Genomic DNA, 20864 nt, shown 5'->3' on the forward strand with positions numbered 1-20864 from the left:
TGGTTCTCGTATATGCGATAAATATACGGTAGCATTTCGCAATATTGTAATGGACAAACCGTTTTAGATTCTCCTGACCGCTCGATCCCCGCAATCGCGCAACTCTGCAACCGCGAACCGCGAACTTGGCGCGTCGCTATACGCCGCCGTCGCCCGCCGCCACCGATCGCGCTCTCTCGCGGTCGATCTCGGCGTCGACTACCGCGTCGGTAATCGAGAATTCTCGATTCGAGATTCGATTTGAATATGCGCGAAAGCGAGGGAAAAACTCGAGATTTATTTTTTCTTTTTTATTTTATTTTTATCCTCTTCTCTTTTTTGTAATTTTTCTTCACGTTATGAAGAAAAAGCGATAAATGAGCGTACGATAAAAATAGAATATGTAGCATATATCGAAAGATAAAACTGTTTAATCATCTTTCGAATAACGTATAATAATAAAGTATTTGATTCGAGCAAAGCCATGTAAATTAATTGTATGCACAATCGTGTAAAATACATTCGAAAGGAGAGAAGGAGATGGCATTGGACATAAAAAAATCATTTTCTTAAATGTAAACGCTTATGAAAAATTAAATGTATAAATAACAAAGGATTCTCGGTAATGAAATTAATAAGTGAAAAGGGGCTTTGAGAGACTGCTGAGAGTATGTGTTACAATGCGGTTGACAGTGCGTAAGTTAACGTTATATCGATCTTGAATAACTAATATAGAATACATAATTACACATCGTTGTGCATTAATTCGTAAAAAGCGCTAAATATTTCGAAAACATAACATCTCAAGTGTGCCATAACGAACATTCGTTCGTTGAATGTTATTTCTCATAGGAAATTATTTTGAGACAGAACAGAGCCTGTAATATGGCGCGTTACCCGTTGGAAATATTCCTGGACTGATCACTGACCACGTAATTCAATATCCACGTTTTGTACATACGCAGAGGCGCCACTAGACGGATATTCCACCTGAAACGCGGGCATGTCCATTTCTGCCAACGCAGATTGACTTTAATCTCGGTTTAACTTACTTTTCACCCTTTTCTAGTTGTAAGAAATAAAAAAGATAAAAGGTAAGTTAAACCGAGATTAAAGTTAATCCGCAATGGATAGAAATGGACATCGGACTTCTCTCGGCGAGGATCATGTCGCGCGCCTGCGCACGGAGGACTTGGTCACGAATACTTTCGAGTCGATAACGACGTCATGACATATCGGGCGATTCGGTGCGATTACGCATCAATTCAACGACACGTCGAGCAGAATCGATCACGCTCGTCCTAAATCGTGTCATCTTTACGTCGGGCTGACGGTCGTACCGTCGAGAAAGAAAGAAGCCGGAGCCCGGAGCCCGGAGCGGTGACCAAGTGACCAACGCAGCGCGCAGCAGTGACGGAGTTTGACGAATTGACGGAGATCGGGAGATTGCACAGGTTGGAGAGGTTTCGCCGTGGCGACGACAGACGGCGCTGAACGCCGTCGGCCGAATGACGTTCACACGGCGGAGGCGCATCGGCGACTGGTCACGTCGCCGTGGCCGCCGCGACCAATTGGCGGCCGCCGGCGCGTACCACGTGACCGAAAAAATCGAAATGGTGGACGTATCGGGACGCAGGACCCCGTGCGGTGACGAAGGACGATAAACCTGGGCAAGGGTCCCCCGTCCATCCGTGGCGATCGGTGAGACCGTGCGTAAATCCTCGCGGCGGGCGAGCGTGCTATCTCGCGAGGTGTCGCGCGGCCAGGTGGAAATCCGTCGCGACGCGACGCGATCTCGAGGTCGTCCGCGGGCCCCGCGGTCCCCAGGCCGGTCCGGTGCGCGCTTGACGGATCGATCCCGCGACACGGTGCACGGTCCACGGTGCCCCGCGATCGTCGACCGCGCGCGGCCAGCAGCGCGCGTGTGATCGTGTGTTTACCCAAGTGTCAAACCAGCCCCGTATTGTACGCGCGCGTGTCCGCCGTGTCGCCCGCCCGTGTCCCCGCGGCCGATCGCTCGTGAGAGACGGTGCCGACGGACGGTGGCACGGACGACGTTGGCGCGGCGCGCGTCAAACCGCGGGCGCATCACACCCGGCCGTTCGTCGATCCATCCGCGCGACGGTGCGCATTGTACGTACATACGTCCGCGTGCGCGCACAATCGTCGGCGACGCTAGGAGTCCGCGGAGGAACGAGCGGATGCGAGAAGGGGAGAAGGCGAACCGAGTCGGGACCTCACGAGGAGTACGAGGACAAGACAGCGGCTCTCCTTCGCGCGGCGACGGCGGCGGGCAGCATGCCCGAGCGCACCGCGCGGGCCCCGCTGCTCCCGGAGGACGATGCGCCCCAACGTGGCTCCCGCGACCGACGGAGGAGGTAAACGGCGACGGACGCGAAAGTGTATCGCGCGCGCGAGGCAGGCACTCACGCATGCCTCGCAACGATGCATTCCTTCGCGGTGATATCGCACGGCGCGGGCGCCCCGTGTGTGATTCAGCTTCTGCCCCAGAAACTCGCCGCGACGGTTCACAGGCGCGGTTTATCACGTTGACGTTCGCTCGGCCGTCGATCGGCGAGGCACGGTCCGTGACCCGTCAGTCCGCACAGCGGGGGACCCCGTGCGTGTCCCCAAATGTCATACGGCCGTCGACTCCCCCCCCCCCTCCCTCTTCTCTTCCCTCGCCGCTCGCCGTGCGAGCGGTGCGAGGAAACGAACGATTGCGGTATCGCGGAAACGCTAAATACCGCTCGCGGCATTCCTTTGTACGAGCGTGTACGAGGCGCGAGGCCGCTATCAATCGACGAAGTCGCCGATCTCGAGAGAGAGAGAGAGCCCCTGGACCGCGACGGAACGCCTCTGCCCGTGTATTCCTGGAGGTAGGAGGGGGAGCGGCTCGCGCGGTGTGTTTTTATCGCATTCGCGCGCGACGGCGCGGTTATTTGCGTGCACGCACAGTCCCACGGTCTCGTCGGAAAAACCGTCGTCCCCGGGGTAGAAGTGAGATATTTTTGAATTCGACCGTGCATCGTGCATCTCATCGACGTTCGCGGGGCGCGCGCGACACGTGCGAGAAGCGCGACTCGCAGTGGAGGACCGCGCGCGGTGGCCGTCGCCGAGAGAGAGAGCGATCGGGGGAAATAAAAAAAAGTTCGATTATTCTTATCCGTTCTTCGCTTTTAATAGCCGTTCCAATAGCCGCCTCCCTCCTACGCGATTCGCAATGTGCGTTCTATCCTGCGCTCGTTTAAAATAGAAATGCAATGCACCTGTTCCATTCACGTTCCCGTCGCACGCCCTGAGAGAGGCGCGTTACAACGTAACTAAAACCGGGATTGGTTTATTTTATACGCGTGTAACGCGATCCCTCGCTCGATCGATTTAAAATTTTTGCCGTTTCCGTGGTGTTGAATGAGGTATTCAGCTTAAATGTAACCCCGATTGAAATGATATTAGACGTTTAATGTGATCCTGCTTTCGCGCCCTTCTTTACATTAATGCGTTATATGCATTTATTATTATTTTTTTTCCAGATAGGACACTTTTCTGATTTAGAGAAAACTTTGTGCAATAGACGGAAATGATAAAGCAGCACCTGTGAAACTATTGCAATAAATATGCTGAAATACTCAAGAGGCACGAGAATATTTACAATACGCTGAAGACCTTGGATTTTTGTCAGAACAAGGAAACTAAGTTACTGCCTACCAACAATAGCACACCCACGCCTGTCTGTCACCTGTTCAGTGAATGTTGTGATAATAATTTAATGCTGTCGGAAAGGCTCCATTTGACAGTCCGGGTTAAGCGCATGATGTTCAAATAAAGCAGGCTATTCTACGACTCTATAAATACTCTAACGCTTAATGAACAAATCAGGAACAAGGACCTATCGAATTGACTGAACGTATAAATCTATTGAAAAGAAAGAAATAATTCCAACGACTCTATTTTATTACATTAATAATTATTAACGATTGGAATACTCTACGATATATTGAGAAAGACCTAGGAATAATTTTGAAAGGGTTTTAAAATTTCTTATTGATATGTTTTATGACCACGAGAGATGCAAATTTTTATTTTATATCACACAGATTTATTTTTAAAACTTTAAGTTGATACACGTTATTAAAGTTGATTACCTCTCAAAATCTCGAGCCAATTGGCAAGTGTATTTGGCAAAAGTAAATAATCCAAAATTGTATCAAAAGTATAGTAGAATTAACGCGTGTAAATAATCATAAACATTGACGTTGTATTGTTGCAAGCTTGTAAAACAAAATGTATAATAATTATTTTAAACGCTTAAATCAGTGGTTGTACATAACGAGTAAACAAGAAGAAGGGGAAACAACGTATTTGAAATATTATATAGATGACAGAGGACATACTTGCTAACCCTCTTCGATACAAGGTATGCTGCTATAATAGAATAACTTAATTTGTATGGTAGAGTATCTTTGTTTATTTTTATAATCCATGATCTCAGGGTTAAAAAAAAATGGACAACAGTGGGTCTGGAGTGGTGCAAGTATTCGTGGGTGAATGGAGCCCTGAATATGAGGCGCTCTCCATTAAAGCCACAAAACAAACTTCATCAGCCGAGATAGTAGAATGTATTATTGAAAGACTCGGACTGGTGGACGCTTCTGTTTCGAATGGCTACGAGTTAGCGGAAGTGGTAGGAAATTCTGTTGGGCAGGAATGTAAGGAAAGAAGACTCGGCCCGGCTGAGTGCCCCGTAGCACTAATGTTACTGTGGCCAAAAAATGATACTCAGCAAGAATATTACAGGTCTATTATGTTTGGATATAATAATTACGTTTTATTATATTAGTCGCTTGATTTAAGGTGATTTCTCACGAAACAATTTTCATGCTTGATTTTTCAGATTTTACCTACGAAAAAAGCAACCAGACTACTTGTGGTCTGACAGTAGATTTCCTATGGATCCTCAACTCCTAAAGGACTATTTTAATAGATTCCTTTATCAACCACGTGACAAGGAATATCCAGATCTGTGTCAGCTTCCAGATCTGAACGAACAAACCCTATTGGATAATCTGAGGGCAAGGTTTTTGGCTGGCAACATATATACTTATGTCGGCAGCATACTAATTGCCTTGAATCCATTCAAATTCTACCCTATCTACAATCCGAAATATGTCAAGTTATATCAAAACAGAAGGTTGGGTCCGGACATACCTCCTCATATATTTGCCATAGCCGATGCAGCTTATCATTGTATGCTTAAGGAGAAGAAGAATCAGTGTATCGTTATTAGTGGTGAAAGCGGTTCTGGTAAAACGGAATCAACGAATTTTTTGTTACATCACTTGACAGCGCTTAGTCAAAAGGGTTCACATGGCAGCGGTGTGGAACAGACAATACTCAGCGCTGGACCTGTTCTAGAAGCATTTGGCAATGCGAAAACGGCCCATAATAACAACAGCAGTCGCTTTGGAAAATTTATCCAAGTAAATTACAAGGAAAATGGAATGGTCCATGGGTATGTTCTACAGTAAAAAACATTCTAAATATAAACTAAAGTAAAATATAAATTTACATCTAAATGCATTTTATAGCGCTGTGGTACAAAAATACCTTCTGGAGAAATCAAGGATTGTTTCTCAAGGACGAAATGAAAGGAATTATCACGTGTTTTATTACCTATTGGCTGGCGCGAACGAGCAAGAGAAACAGCTATTGCACTTGGAGAGCTGTGATCGGTATAATTACTTAAATAAAAGCGGTTGCTACGGACTGGAAAATATCGACGAACGACATGAATTCTCGAGATTAAAACAGTCCATGGAAATGGTGGGCTTTACAGCAGAGAAGCAAAGGCGACTCTTCGCAGTTCTGTCGGCAGTCCTTTTGCTAGGTAATTGCCGAATTACCTAGCCATACCATGTGTGTCGCTAAAATAACTCTGCATTCTTGACTTAGGTAATGTTGAGTTTCATCCAAGAAAGTCATATCATCATCATGACGAAGCTGTAGGCGTTAAAAATCCAGAAGTAGTTGCATTGATATCGGAGCTTCTCCGAGTGAAACAAGAAACTCTGTTGGCTGCACTCACTGCCAAACGTGCAAGAGCTTCCGGAGAGACTTTAGTTATTAACTATAGGCTTCCCGAAGCGATTGCGGCACGCGATGCCATGGCAAAGTGTCTGTACGGAGCTTTATTTGATTGGATTGTGCTGCAGGTAATAAAAGTGCCTATAAACAACTATGGTTATTAACTGCACGACACTTGAAATAATTCATATCGCTTATATCAGGTGAATCATGCCCTGCTTTCTAAAAAAGATACTCTCAGAGATCATCAAGGCAATAGTATAGGTGTATTAGATATATTTGGCTTCGAAGATTTCAAAACATGCAACAGTTTCGAGCAATTGTGTATCAATTACGCAAATGAGCAATTACAACATTACTTTAACCAACATGTTTTCCAATACGAACAACGAGAATATAGAAAGCAGGGAATTAGATGGACAGACATAGGATACAGCGACAACTCCGGATGTCTCAATCTCATCGAAGGAAAACCGAGTGGTCTCTTGTGTCTTCTTGATGACCAGTGCAAGTTAGTATTATTGCTTGAATACATTGTTCTTTCCGAAGTTTGTGAAATATGTTTCGAATATTTGACTTTATCTTGCAGCTTTCCTGGTGCGACAAACGAGACGTTGCTACAGAAATTTAACTCTGTGCATAAAGATAATCCATTCTATGAGGCACCGCAGCGCCGAGAAGCGGCGTTTGTTGTACGTCATTACGCCGGTGCGGTCAAGTACCAAGCAGCTAATATGAGAGAAAAGAATCTAGACTTAATGCGACCCGATGGCGTAGTTGGAGTGTTGAAAAATTCCTCCCTTGCTTTCGTGCGGGAGTTAGTCGGCGCTGATCCGGTTGCCGTATTCAGGTGGGCCATACTGCGGGCCTTCTTTCGCGCACACTTTGCATTTCAAGAAGCCGGTCGAGCACACAGACATGGTAGAGGTAGATATTAAATTATGACACGTTGTTTGAACATTTTTAATGCATCGATTAATTCAAGGAATTAATTTAAAAATATGTGCCTTTTCTTTCAGTTGATGGAACCAAGACGTCTGTACAAAACAGGTACAGAACACCCAACGAGAATTTAATAAGGTAATATTTAAATCTTTTTAGCTCTCTAATTAAATAACGTTTTTTCTATATATGAACGGTAATAAAAGAGTATCAAACGCTTCTATCTGTAACCTATATATAACAAAGCAAGATATAGTATTAAATTGAAAATTGTGTGAGAAGAAAGTGCTTGTTGCGCTTGTTTTTTTGGACATGTTTGATCTGTATATTGTCTCATCTAGTATGAATCTACGTTGTGCGTCAATAATACATGCATCACGCTCTGACAAAGTTTTGGTATTTATAAATTAAGACGAATCTATTATATTTATATTGGCCATATGTCTTTTATTCCTTTGTAGCCATCTTGTGACGTTGTCGACAGTCAATCTAACTATTAACCGAATTGCGTAAGTGGTCTTTCGATCCACTGTATGTGTAATTTTCGCAAATGTTATATTTTGTTGATATATCCCATGGATTTACAACAAATTAAAGTATATTAATAATATTTGTGACGATCAATCTCAGCTTTAAATAATTTAGAAAAATATTTATTCTGAGTAAATTTGTAAATCCATATATATTTTGCTCCAAATATGTGTGTCTACAGATTTTATTTTGATTTATGTTTGCACCCCTCGTGTTAGCCATAACTAGAATGCAATTTCCATGACATTTCCATACAATTACATTCTATCATTGTACAATGTTCTTCTTGTTATTGTATCTGGGCATGATTTATGACGCAAAACTGAATTTCCTTTTATACAGTTCATATCTCAATCATCTCATTTTTTCTACTTTTCGAATCATTCATCAATCAATGAAACATCTCTGAGGAATGGATATCACATACCTATATAAAGCTCGGTACACGCGACCGAAAAAAAGCAAATTAAAAATGAACAACCAATTATTTATAAACGATAATTAGTTAATCGTAAGGAATATCGTCGGTCGACGAAATAATTAAGAACTAGAAAATTTTTCAGTTCACACAAACATACTCGCCCACCAAGTTATCAGAAGCAACGCAGTGTATGTTTACCACCGGCCACTACTCCTTCTGCTACATTATCTTCTATACAAACCGAAAACGACAATATAAACAACAATCGTCTATCATGGCCACAATTTAGAAACATTAATCAGACGCAACACCCGTCAAACGTTGCGTCGTCGAAGGGTGGTTACATATTAAGGGGCAGGGAAGACCAGTCCCATAGTAATAATAAATTCAGACGAGATACTCACACACCGCTAGAGAGGGTGCTTCCAAAAGACGAAGCAAACGTCATGGAACGCGCTAATCAGATTGTCATGTATGTAAAACGTATCTATTCGATATACTCATTTAATAACGTAATTTAAGCTACAGAGAAAAATTACTGATCTACACCAAGATTAGTACGTGCTCCATAGCAATTCCGGGTGGTGATGGGTTTCTTTCTTGTAGGTAATAGCATTTTCGTAAGCCATTAATAGTCAAAATTGTACCGTGGCTTTATCCATTTATCTTAACTTCTCAATGACATACCGCTGCATATCTTTTGATAATCAAAGACCATCATATTTCATCATAGAACCATTTCTCATTATGTGTAGTCTATCGCCAATCTTGCAATTGTTTTCGATATATTTAATGATGATTGCTGCATGCTGAGTGTTTTGCAATAGTTCTTTGAAAAAATAATTTTTACAAATTACAAATTGCATATATCTTATTTGTAACTACTGTTATGACCATGAATAATTTGATTTGTGACATAGAATATGAATTAGTTTTATTATAATTACAAATTAAAAATAATGTAATTCTACATTAGTATTTCATTTATATCATTATTATAACATTCATCTATCAAATATTTCTACATATTACCCTTAAGCTTGCTATGTTTCTTACTATATCTACTTGTACTATACTACATCAATTTTCTACTATGCCTTATTTCATATTTTGTATATTAGATATATTTTGTGTATTAGATAAGCATACATTTTCGATACTTGTAGACTTTATAGAGCATTGCTGACTAGATTGTAATTCCTTCTCCTGTGTATATATAAAATTATTATCAAGCGTGTGATATATATTATATAATATAATATATATATATATATATATATATATATATATATATATATATTTGTATATACATGACGATATGGTAAATCATAACAGGAGAACGAATATACATCATGTAATAACGAATATTACAAATATTAGCATCGGAATGTTTACAGGAAAAATAAGTCATTTCGGCCGAGGGAACGTGGCAAGAAAGGTCTGAAAAATCTGCAAACTGTAAAGACACTCGCAGGAAGAACTCAGAGTTACGGTACTGGACCGGGAAAAGCCAGAAAACAACCTATGACTGTTTCCGCACAATTTCAACAGAGTTTGCATAGCCTGATGGATACTCTGAATCAGGCAAATCCTTTCTTTATTAGGTGTATTAAGAGTAACGCTAATAAAGTGCCGAATGAATTTGATGAGGAAACGGTACAACGACAGCTGCGCTACACGGGCATGTTGGAGACTGTCAGAATAAGGCAGGCCGGTTTCAACGTGCGATTAACATATGAGGAATTTATACAACTCTATCGAATGCTACTTCCTAAGGGTCTTCTGAGCTCGCAGTCCGACGTGAGGGACTTCCTACTGACTCTCAATCTCAACAGAGATAATTATCAGTTGGGTACTACCAAGGTCTTCCTCAGAGAGTCCGAAAAGATCAAACTAGACATTGAACTTCATCAACAAATCATAACGAGCATTACCACCATACAGAAATGGTTCCGCGCTTGTTTGGAAAGGAGGAAGTTCCTTAGATTAAAGAATGCCGTTGTACAAATACAATCTTTCTGGAGAATGGTCTCAGCACAGCGACTAGCTCAGGTTCTTCGTGCAAGAACCGAAGCCGCATTACATATACAAAATGCTTGGAGAGCATACAAACAACATAACTGGTTTAAAAAGCTGAAATCATGCGCGATTACCTTCCAGGCATACGTCAGAGGAAATAATGCCAGAAAAAGATTTAATGAAATGAAAAGACGGAAAAGACTTTTACCAGACAAAATTCAAGAAGTCAAAAGAATTCAAGAATACAAGGAACTTATGTATGATAGAGTGTGCGCCAAAGATAGCGAAGAGTAAGTATAACATGCGCATATAACACAATATGAATAACGACTTTATACTATTTTATTTTAATGTACAGGTTTACGGAAGATCGAAGTCTGACAGAGTATGGTGAATCACCTCGAAAAATAGAATCTCAAAATCGACTCACGTCACCAAGGTAGGTATCAAAATTTGAATTCCACAGTTAGAGCGTTTACAAAAGCTTATTGATTTATCTTTTTATAGGAGCGATAACGCGTATCGAGACAGCACTTTGGATACAAATATCTCGTATTCCAAACGAAAGCTTACTCCGAACAAGCGAATTTTGCACGACGCAACGTTGAAGAACACCGAAACCTATCATTTCGATGAGATGACAGAGCGTAAAAGTAGTCTCGAGAGTTTGACTAGTCTGAGGAGTTACGAATCTCAAGCCAGCGTCAACAGTTCTGAATCGCAAGAGAATTCCGGCTCGAGACCCGTGCCGAGCACCAGGACGAAACGCGGTGATCATTCGCCGGCGGTCGCATCGAATGTAAATCTAACGTCGAGTCGACTCTCTTCGGTGAGTAGAAGAACTGACAGTTCCTCGACGGGATATAGCGACGGTGAGACCGAAAGCGAAACACCGAGCGCCGTGCAAAGTGCTCCACCTGTTTTCAACACGAGTCCACCGTTCGTCAGTTCGCGCGACATGAAGTATCACTCCACCAACGTAAATCTGACGCACAGTCCGAATTCGGATATCTGGCGTCGTAGAGTAGATTACTCGCCCGCCAATTACAGCGACTACTTTATGTCGGTACCTCAGAAAGCAACTGTTACCCGTTCTCCGAACGTTTCTCATTACAAGAATGTGGCGGATAGCGTTTTTGAACAAGCCCGACCGGAGAAGCCCAACGAAGCAGCGAATTATAATGTCAAACTCGACACGAGCGATCGCTTCGTTCAGATGGAAAGCTTGGCGAGCAGCAAGCAACAACGTGGACTCAATGACAACAATGTAGCTAATGAGCGAATGGAAAATATTCCGATATCGCCGACAAAGCGAGATCATACCAAGCACGGATCTGCCAAGAATATCAAAGATCTTAGCTATTTGCGGCGACAAAACTCGGAAGGAGATACTGCGCTGAAAGTCGTGGACGTCAACGATGACAGTGCTTTGAAGAGCACTTTATTAAGAGGATCATCCCCAAATGAAAAGAACTCACGTTCGAAGGAGAAATACGAGCCAGACGTGCCGGTGAGAAACGCAAGACGAAATAGACCTTCGAGAGAGGTTCAGTGTCGATCTATGGGCGAGAGCGTAGTCGAAGCTAACACGGAAACGCGAAATCTGCTTCTTGGTACGATTAAGGAAAGCGACTTGAATAAAACGACGAACGTATGGTCTCGAAAAGATTATCCACACGAGACTGCTTCTCGATCCGTTACGGATTGGCCCATGAACAAGAATGAAGCTACATACAAGGTGCAGCAGCCCGGTAAACGCATGAGATCTAACGCGATCACGACTCTCGAGCTGCGAAGGAGAAACTCCGATCCAGCTACGAAAATTTCGGGTCTAAGTGAAGATAAAATAGGACAGGATACCAGCTCGAACGACCTGAAACTCGCGCCTGGTATGGATCTTCTTCAATGGAAAGGTAACAATCAATCAATGTTTACCTTGGCCGGCCATCGTTTCCGAAAAGTGGCGAGATTTGCTAAGGACGACGTATGCGTGTGTTGCCATGAGAAAATGGACGCGTTCGTGACGCAAGGCTACAAATGTGTCGACTGCAAGCAGCTATATCATGTCAAGTGCATTCAAAACGGCGGAGTACTAAGAATGCCGTGCTTATTGGCCAACAGACGGAAAAATAGAAAACCACCGCGCACACCGTACGATACTACGAAACAAACAGTCACGTCCAAATTCAGTCTAACCGGTACTTCAGCCTTCTCCGATAGCACGGACAAAATCATTTCCGATGCCAAGGAGTTAGCTCTGATGCAAGACTTTATCACCAAGAAGATCTACAAAATGCAGAGTCAAGAAGAGGGACGGAAACCGAGCGAAGTGGATCGCGTTTTCAAGCATGCTCTTAGGAAATTCAAGGACGACCTGGTGATCACGTATAGCGTCGCCATACAGCAAGGCGTAGAAGGTAACATCAAGTACACCGATTTGATCGCCAACTTTCTTCACGTTATGGAAACTGTCTGCAAGCAAGAAAACACGAGAGAAGATTTCCCTGTAACGATGGGCGTGAATGCGTTCAGAGGTTTCATGAATGAATTTATGGCTATGGTTAAAACTGAAGCTCTCGAAAAGCAAAGCAAGAGCAAACGGAAGAAGGAGAAGAAGCGGAAGCAGGAAGAGCCCATACGACATGGCAGTCACATGTTCCAGTTGACCATTATTAACATACCCACCGCTTGCGAAGTCTGCACATCTTTCTTCATGTGGCCTATTGAACGAGGACTCGTGTGCCAGAGTAAGTAATCTCCATTCGCATAATAAATCCGTTTTTTATATTTTTTCTTTTCAACGATTATAATTAATTGCAATGTATATATTTCGTTTTTAGATTGTAAATTGACATGCCACAAAAAGTGTTACATGAAGGCGTCAGCAGAATGTGGCAAAGATGGTTCTCTGTCTGAAATGAATTCGCGCAAAGTATTTGGTGTACCACTGTACAAGTTGGACTGCGGTGACGGCAAAGTACCACTCGTAGTAGATCGATTGATCACAACTATCGAGATGCACGGTCTCTATACCGAGGGCATATACAGAAAGAGCGGTGTCAGTTCCAAAGTGAGAGAACTCAAAATGAAAATGGACGAGGGCGACTTAGAGAAGGTGGATTTCGAGAACTATCAAGTGCATGTGTTAGCTGCGGTGCTGAAGAGTTTTTTCAGAGACATGCCGGAACCGCTCTTGACCTACGAATATTACGACGACTTTCTGCACGCGGCAAACTTGACGGATCCGCACGATCGAATCAGCACGCTCTTCGCCATACTGAAGAAATTGCCGAAACCGAATTACGATCTGATGGAACGCTTGATTGTTCATCTGGCGCGAGTAGCGCGACACGAGGAGGACAATAGAATGTCACCATCGGCTCTGGCCATCGTTTTCGCACCGTGCATCCTCAGAACGAACAGGACATTGCCCGCGCAAGATTCTCTTCAAGACGTGGGCAGGCAGACGCGTTGCGTCGAAACGATTGTGCAGGAAAAGTTGAGAGTAGTCAGAGCGACGCTAGCGGACATAAATACACTCGAGTCAGCCTGTCACACGGCGACACATCGACTCTCCAGTTTACGATCGTCCAAGATCTTTAGTCCAGAAGAGTTGAACGTGGCCGCCTCGACCGCTGCAGGACGGGCAGCTGCGATGGATCGCGACAGGGATCGAGGAGATGAAGAGGAAGCGCTACTCGTTGATCACATACAAGAAATCCAGAAGGAGAAGGCCCTCTTGACGTCTACTCTACCCAGTTTAACGAGAGCTTCTTCAGACGATGATCTCCTCTTGTCAGCTACGGATCTAGACGATGGATCCCTCGACGATCTTCTCCCATCTTCCGCTGGTAAGTACTTTCTAAGAATTGATTATAATTGTGCAATTTAATCAACAAATTTTCCAATAACGTTATTTATGTTGGCAAAGATTTATAAGAGAACTATCAAGAAATTATGCGTTTAATTACTTCCATTGTTTTACTGAGTGATTGACTTCTAAGACAATTCTTTATCGTCAAATCGACAAAAGGTGCTTAAGATAGGTACTAAGATAGATATAGATAGGCTTCTAGGTTTAAGATCTTTTTACTTTTATTAATCACAGACGGACTCGTAAGGAAGAAGCCCGTTCAAAGGCAAAGTTCAGCAGACAATTCGTTTCCAACGATTATCAATATGGACGACGACATGGTAATGGTATGAATAGCGTCCACGAATAATGTTAACGCGCATTCTGAATGATCATAGCAATCTGATAGATGATGCGAAATATCGTATTAGGGCAGAGAATCAACAACTTTAATTGCTGGTCTTTTCAGCCGATTGTTAATGTGTTGAGACACCTTTAGTGAACGCATTATATAGTTCTCGTAATTTGTTGACTCCATAAAAAAAAAAAAGATTTAATTGTGCGACTGAAATAATTCCATTCTCTTATCTCGAAGTCAGTAGAGATATCTAAAACTATTTCGTACAATGTATTAGAAAAAAAAAACTGCACAAATTTTAACTTAGTCGCATGATTTTATTCGCAATGCATTCCTTTCTTTGAAGACTGTCGAAGTATTTAGGCGCAACGTTTCGTTCGTCTGTAGATCCTAAAAGAAACATTATTAACACGCCGCTTTACACATTTTAAATATAAGAGATGAAACCACAGAAAAACTAGAAAGTATTTAAAGAAAAGCGTACTGCTCTTAAAAAAAATATATATATATATATGTATATATATATATATTTTTTTAAGAAATTTTTGCTTATCAAAGTGATGAGGGAGTCATACCGAATTACTTGTTTTTACAAATTTACGTTCATAAAAATGTAATTTATTGTTGCACCGTGTTACAATTCTCAGTAAACATTCTTTTTTACGGAGAATCTTTCTAATATGTGTAGATGCGCTGTTCCTTAATAACTATTTGTTTAGCGTTAGTAGATCTGTCACTTCAAAATCATCTCTTCCTAAAGGATCTACTTGTCACGTTCGAGTAGAATCGATAATCGACCGCTTTGTGAATTCCTGTGCGAGATGTTTTTACTATATTTCGTTACGATGTCTGACGACGATAGCCGATTTAAAACGTTAGGTTTAGGCGCAGGAATTTAAGAGACGACCAAGAGAGAAAGAGGAAACCAAAACATAGTTTGTACATATTATGCAATATAACAATTTCGTAATAATCTGTTATTATTGTTGAATTTACGCGAGAGACATTTAACGAGATTATATTTCTACTGTCGATATTCGTTGTAGGGATAACCACGTCGTTATCGGGTCTCTACCGGTTTTAGTTTCTTCTCTGGATCGATTTTTACTTAACGCGTTTTTTTCTCATGCTCAGATGCGACGTCCCAGAGACATGTGTGCGTATATGTAAATAAAACGCACATTACATACAAGTACTTATGTACATAACAAATTCGCGCGCGCGAGAACTAATCAAACTTGTTCGCTCGGAATTTATTGCATTTTTTTTAAATTTTGTTTTAATTTATAATATATATATATATTATATACATATATGTATGTTACTCAGTGTGTCTTAGATCTTTATTGATTCGTTTTTCACGACTTTGCCACGCCGCGCCGTCTCCTTCGTCCATTCGTACGAATTCGTAACTCGTGCCACTTCGTGCGCAATAGCCTGACGATTGTGAGAAAATCGACAATGTGAAAGGAAAGGGGTGAAAGAGATTTCGATCTCGCGTAATAGAAGTCTCTGTCCAATAAGGATAATCAGATCAAGTCCCCACTTACGTACCACGAACTTAATTGAATTCCCTTGCGAATTAATAGTTACGCTTGATGATGATCCCGGATAGAATTGGTCAGTGAATTGAGTCCTACCTTTTATTTCTTTTCCCGGCTTCGGTTAGCAATCGAGTATAACGATATTTTCAATTATAATGGATACAGCGGATGTGGATAGAAAATTTATCATTACGGCCGCGAAGGGGTGACCTATATAAATTTTTTATTCATTATTTCTGATCGCATACATCATACGTTCTGTTGCATCCAATCACCAAAGACTCGTACGTGCAGTTGTTTTTTCATTCTTGTATTTACGTCAATCCCCGATAGTTTCTTTTTTTTTCTTTTTTTTTTTACTTTGCGTGCATCGTCCGCTTTTTAATACTGAAGCGTCCTATATTTTTAATTGCCTTCGCGTAATACTTTAAAAGAATGAAACTTATATTTCCGTCCTTTCTCGACTCTACAGTTACGTTTGTGCCGCAGGTGAATGTTTTAAGTTTCGCGTATCGGCAATCGATGATGTGGTAAAAACTTCTTTTTCCGTTCAATTAAATCCCGTCTTTGAGTACTGGACTATGCGCGACTTTTATCCGGATAACTTTTAGGATTAAGTCGAATAATTAAAAAAAGAAGAAAAAGAAGGAAAAGAAAAGCAAGAAAGAGAAGCGTTCGTTCTTCCAGAGCATCTTTTTTTTCCTCAACTCGCAAAGAACCCATCTCTTCGCGTTTTTGCATTCGTTTTAAGAATAATCGACTCGGCGATGACGAATATCCAAACGATTATCGTCACGTCAAATCGATCCTCTCGATCGTTTTAAACGGTCTCGGGAAACGGGACGACTTTAAATTGCCTTTTTACAATCGATAAGTTTTACGAAGTGTAGCTAAGGTAAATCGTTATGAAATCGTCTTCACTTTGCGTGGGGGGGAGGGGGGGGAATAAATCGTAGTGTTATGTAAATGTAACGTTACCTTTCTCATCTATAAAGCCATGACATCGTGCTCGCGGTGCACAAATGACTTTAAGCGAAGCGGAACGATCTTAACGAAAAAAAAATTCATATACTATAATAGAGAATACCTATATATATTTTTGTTACGTCCACCGAATGAGAGTTCTAAAGTGTGTGTCGTCCTGCGTTAATATATATTAATCGCGAGTGTTAACGCGCTGGTTTCACCCGGTATGCGGTCTGTTGAGAGAATCTTTTTTCTTTTTTACTTGCGACTGTTCTTTCGTTGAAGTGTTCCCCGACACACGCGGTTGACTCAAAGTTTGATTTCACTCGGTTCTTTTTTTCTTTTTTTTTTCTAGTCCGTTGTTACGACATCGAGATATATCGAATTGTTGATTGATTTCTCTCGTCTGTCCTGCGAATAATAACCGAACAATCTATATTCTTCGAGAATTTTACTAGACAGTGGACAGAACGTTTATAATAATAGATATTGTAAATCTGCAGATTACTTCGATGTAACAGAACTGGGTTAGTCGCGTAAGATAAAAGGAAAAAAAAAGAAACTAATTATCGTTGTATATGTAAAGTATCATCTACACAAGCACATACGCTTCTTTACTGTGGAAAGTGCTTCGCTCTTGTGATCCGCTCGTGCGAGAAATACCGCGATGCCGATATCGCGAAACGAGATTCCCTCGACGTTCCTTCTCTATAGCGAAAGCGAAAATCTCGAACGGCCGTACGAATAATGAAATTGCAATAAAAAAAAAAATCCGCGCCTCTTTCTGCAAGGGACGCTCAAAGTTTCCACCAGCGTGTCTAATTAAATGTAATTAAGAGCCTACACCAAATATATTTCGTCGTCGCAAATTCGGGATTTTCGCAACCGCGGATACATCTTATCCGAAGACGAAGGACACAGTCGGTCGTAGTATCGTAAGGGCAGCGCGCAACAACTCTTCATGACAATATCGTTCCGCAGAAAGTCGCAATTTCCGATATACCCCACAGCTGCTGCAATGACGACGGCGATTCTCGACGCCCTTTTCTCTCCCTCCCGTTTCACGCTCTCGTGCCATCTCTCTTGATCTGCTTCGCGCGTCCTATCTTCTCAGCTATCGGGAATCGAGGCAGCGAGCGTGTACGCGCGTCGCAGACATATGGGAAACCGAACTGAGATCGGTGCTGCGCTACTCGGCCGAATTTTCGAAATACGCTTATTATAAATATAGGGAAAAATTATACGCTCGCTGCCCACGTAATTCATGTTCGATTTCCGTTCGCCAATCGTTCGAAGCTGCATCGATTTTTCTCCCGGAACATCGCCGATCGATTGTGAGAATATTCTTACGCTCGAAATCTTGAACGCTAAAATAAATGTGTTACACAGTTGACGCGGGTGTCTTAGAAGAGAAAACAAACTCATGACAAGAGAGAGGCAAGAGAGAGGCAACTGGAGAGGATAGTATAGTTCTCGATAATCATTGAGATGTCGCGATATTAATGCTCTTCCCTGTTTGTATCTTGACGTTAAATCTAAGGACGACAGTGAGCAGGACGTCTGCCGATTCCTCGAGTCACGGATATCGCTATATAGGATGTTTTATATCGGAAAGTATATATTTTCTTGTATACTTTGTGCTTATGAAAGATCGACTTTACTAAAGCTTAAAGTGTATTTTTGATTATAATCCGTCTAAAGCTAAATTAAAATTAAATCAAAATTGTTTAGGGCCGTAGCGACGAGATGTAGACACCACACACACACACACACACACACACATCCTGCTCGTTATATTTATATATGTGTGTAGCCAGAGTGTACACTTAACAATAGTACATTAATCTTGAACGAACGAAACTTCCTTGGCGAAAATTTTTCCCGGGTATCGTAATCCGTTATATAATTGTTCGTTACAATTATTTATAAATTTTCAATGTTGGATATCTCGGCGCGACCTCGGATTTTAATTTCCGCTAAGGAAAACATCGAATACGACTTTGCTTGCAAAATAAGATCTACGCACTCCTCTTGGAATAATATGTATACATACCATTTATTTTTCTTCGAACGAATGTGTATGCGTGAAAGATAATATATATACATATATACATACCATACATATCTGTATATGTATATATATATATATATATATTATGTCGTGCCTCCGTGTGAATATATAAAAGAAAATATAAATATATATATACACACACATATATATCTAGATATATATAGATACATATGTGTATGTTGCGTGTGTGCATGCGTGTGTGTACTGTGTATTGTAGGCATTCGCAAAAATGCTCGACGGACGACAGCGTCATTTCTCGCACGACAGCAAGCTCGAACGAGGAACGACGCGAATCACGTGTGCACGATGGAGATTATAGACTTTTATTTATACAGCGACGGAACAATTTTTCGAGAGAGATACACGTATGTGACGCGGTAACAAATCGCACAGAGAGAGAAAGCGGAATATATCTTCTCGACTCGTTAGATAATAGCTCAAATAGATTTCTGTCTGTGTGTGTCTCTCTCTCCCTCCCTCCCTCCCGTTCTTTCGTTCATCCCTTGCGATTTTCACTCTGTATTTTTTTTCTTTGCTTTGCCAATCGCGATTTGCACTGCGATTCACGCGTGGCGAATCGCTCGGCTTTCCGGTGATCCGTCGAAGGTAGATTTTCTCCTCGCAATTCGTATGACCCTTCAAGCTCTTTCTCTTTTAACCCTCTTTTAACCCTTCTTTTTTAAACTTTTTATTTCGTTTGTCTTCCTCTTTTCACGTTCGACTGCTAATAACCTTTTGCACCCTAATAACCGAGAGTCACCGGTGAGTGAGATACCGTGGAATAGATCGTGCGCAGGGAGGGACGATTCGATGGGAACTTCGACGACAGAGGCGGTTTATGAAGCGTAACGTTTATCTCTTTTTTTTTCATCCCGGAGTATCGACGCGGAATGTGGTGAGTTTGCGACCCGTCACAGTCCACTCGTACGCGATCGCGCGTAATTGTTCGGAAATCGATACTTCAGGATCAATCGGTGACACGTACGAGCGTATTCATCTTCGGGAATAATAATTTCCGCGAGGGACAAAGAGCTCTTCCTCCGGGGCTTCGTCCTTCGTTGATCGTCAAAGAATCCGCGCGGAGGCTCGGAGCGCCTTGGCTCGGACACGTCGAAGATGAGGGTCGGGATCGCCGCTAAACGGCGGCGGCGGTGGCGGTGGCCGATGGCAAAGACCGTCGAATCGACCGTTTCGCGATGGAAAGCTTTATTAACCGATCGTTAAGACAAAGAGAAGAAGGTAGAAAGAAGGTGAAGAAGGAAAAAGAAGAGGAGGACGAGGGTTGATCTCTCTCCGCCTCCTCGCTTCCTTTTTCGCGCGACGAAGGAAGACGGGGATCGATCTCCGGTGTCGCGGGTGGGAGACGTATCGATCGTCTTCGATTCGACGTAGCGACGTAGCGTCCACAGATCAAAACTAGACGGAGATTAAGAACGTGTCGAGAGACACGTTTCTCGACGTGCGACACCCCGTTGATTGCGCTAATCACGTATGCGCGCGTTAGTTTCTTTTCTTTTTTTTTTCTTCTTTTTTTTCTGAGTTCGAAGATTTACCGATTTAGTTCACGAGTCCCGCCGTCTCGTTTTACTGGGTATGCCTGTCGGTGTGTAAGTGTGTCCTCCGAGTGTGTATTCGCGCCAGTGGCGTGTAAGGTCATGTATTGCTGGCGTGGGAATGACGGTGCGCGAAATTTACTTCTTCGTGATCGATTGTAATTTTATATAATATTTGTAAGACAAATTAAATATTATGTACAGCATACCTGACACAGTAAATAATAAGTATCTACCTTATATCTCTAAACAAGAGTTTGTCTGTCGTTTTTCTTTTCAGGCACCTAGACTAGATAATTGGATGATGGTAAATTGGCGGAGGTGGAATCGATACGTCGAATCGACATCCCGTCACGCTTATAGTCGCTCATAATGTTAATCTTTATTATTAAATGTGATATGAAAGCGCTCGTAATCCGCGCTTGGGGGGTGATGGAGAGAGAGAGGGTACCGAACATTCAGCACGCCGAACTCGTTATTATCAAGCCCGCTATTAAGCTAACGCATATCGTATGATCTAATTAGGATTTCCATCAAATAGCG

The 20864-nt window shown here is 42.1% G+C and overlaps 1 protein-coding gene across 6 annotated transcripts; it reads left to right on the top strand.

The window, feature by feature from the left end:
• The first annotated feature begins 1266 nt into the window (after nt 1–1266).
• Nucleotides 1267–20576, top strand: LOC139818575 (unconventional myosin-IXa). 6 transcript variants are annotated; one of them, XM_071787313.1, is made up of 16 exons: nt 1267–2357; nt 3513–4396; nt 4472–4776; nt 4874–5491; nt 5568–5866; nt 5932–6191; nt 6267–6574; nt 6653–6990; nt 7083–7143; nt 7467–7514; nt 8100–8429; nt 9355–10266; nt 10335–10415; nt 10484–12723; nt 12817–13827; nt 14085–20576. In XM_071787313.1, the coding sequence occupies exons 3-16, from the start codon at nt 4484–4486 to the stop codon at nt 14180–14182; spliced, it is 6897 nt and encodes a 2298-aa protein (XP_071643414.1). In that variant the 5' UTR covers nt 1267–2357; nt 3513–4396; nt 4472–4483; the 3' UTR covers nt 14183–20576. The 6 variants fall into 6 exon arrangements, with proteins under 6 accessions (XP_071643414.1, XP_071643417.1, XP_071643418.1 ...); XM_071787314.1 differs by lacking the exon at nt 1267–2357 and adding an exon at nt 3061–3129; XM_071787315.1 differs by lacking the exon at nt 1267–2357 and adding an exon at nt 3274–3395.
• Nucleotides 20577–20864: the final 288 nt, after the last annotated feature.

The sequence above is a fragment of the Temnothorax longispinosus genome, chromosome 9 (genome assembly GCF_030848805.1).
Source record: "Temnothorax longispinosus isolate EJ_2023e chromosome 9, Tlon_JGU_v1, whole genome shotgun sequence".
In the NCBI taxonomy this organism is placed as follows: Eukaryota; Metazoa; Arthropoda; class Insecta; order Hymenoptera; family Formicidae; genus Temnothorax; species Temnothorax longispinosus.

Coding starts and splice junctions, on each gene's coding strand:
- LOC139818575 (XM_071787313.1), top strand. CDS start 4,484: ATGGACAACAGTGGGTCTGGAGTGGTGCAAGTATTCGTGGGTGAATGG. Junction 5,867..5,931: donor GTCGGCAGTCCTTTTGCTAG/GTAATTGCCGAA, acceptor TTCTTGACTTAG/GTAATGTTGAGTTTCATCCA. Junction 13,828..14,084: donor TCTTCTCCCATCTTCCGCTG/GTAAGTACTTTC, acceptor TATTAATCACAG/ACGGACTCGTAAGGAAGAAG.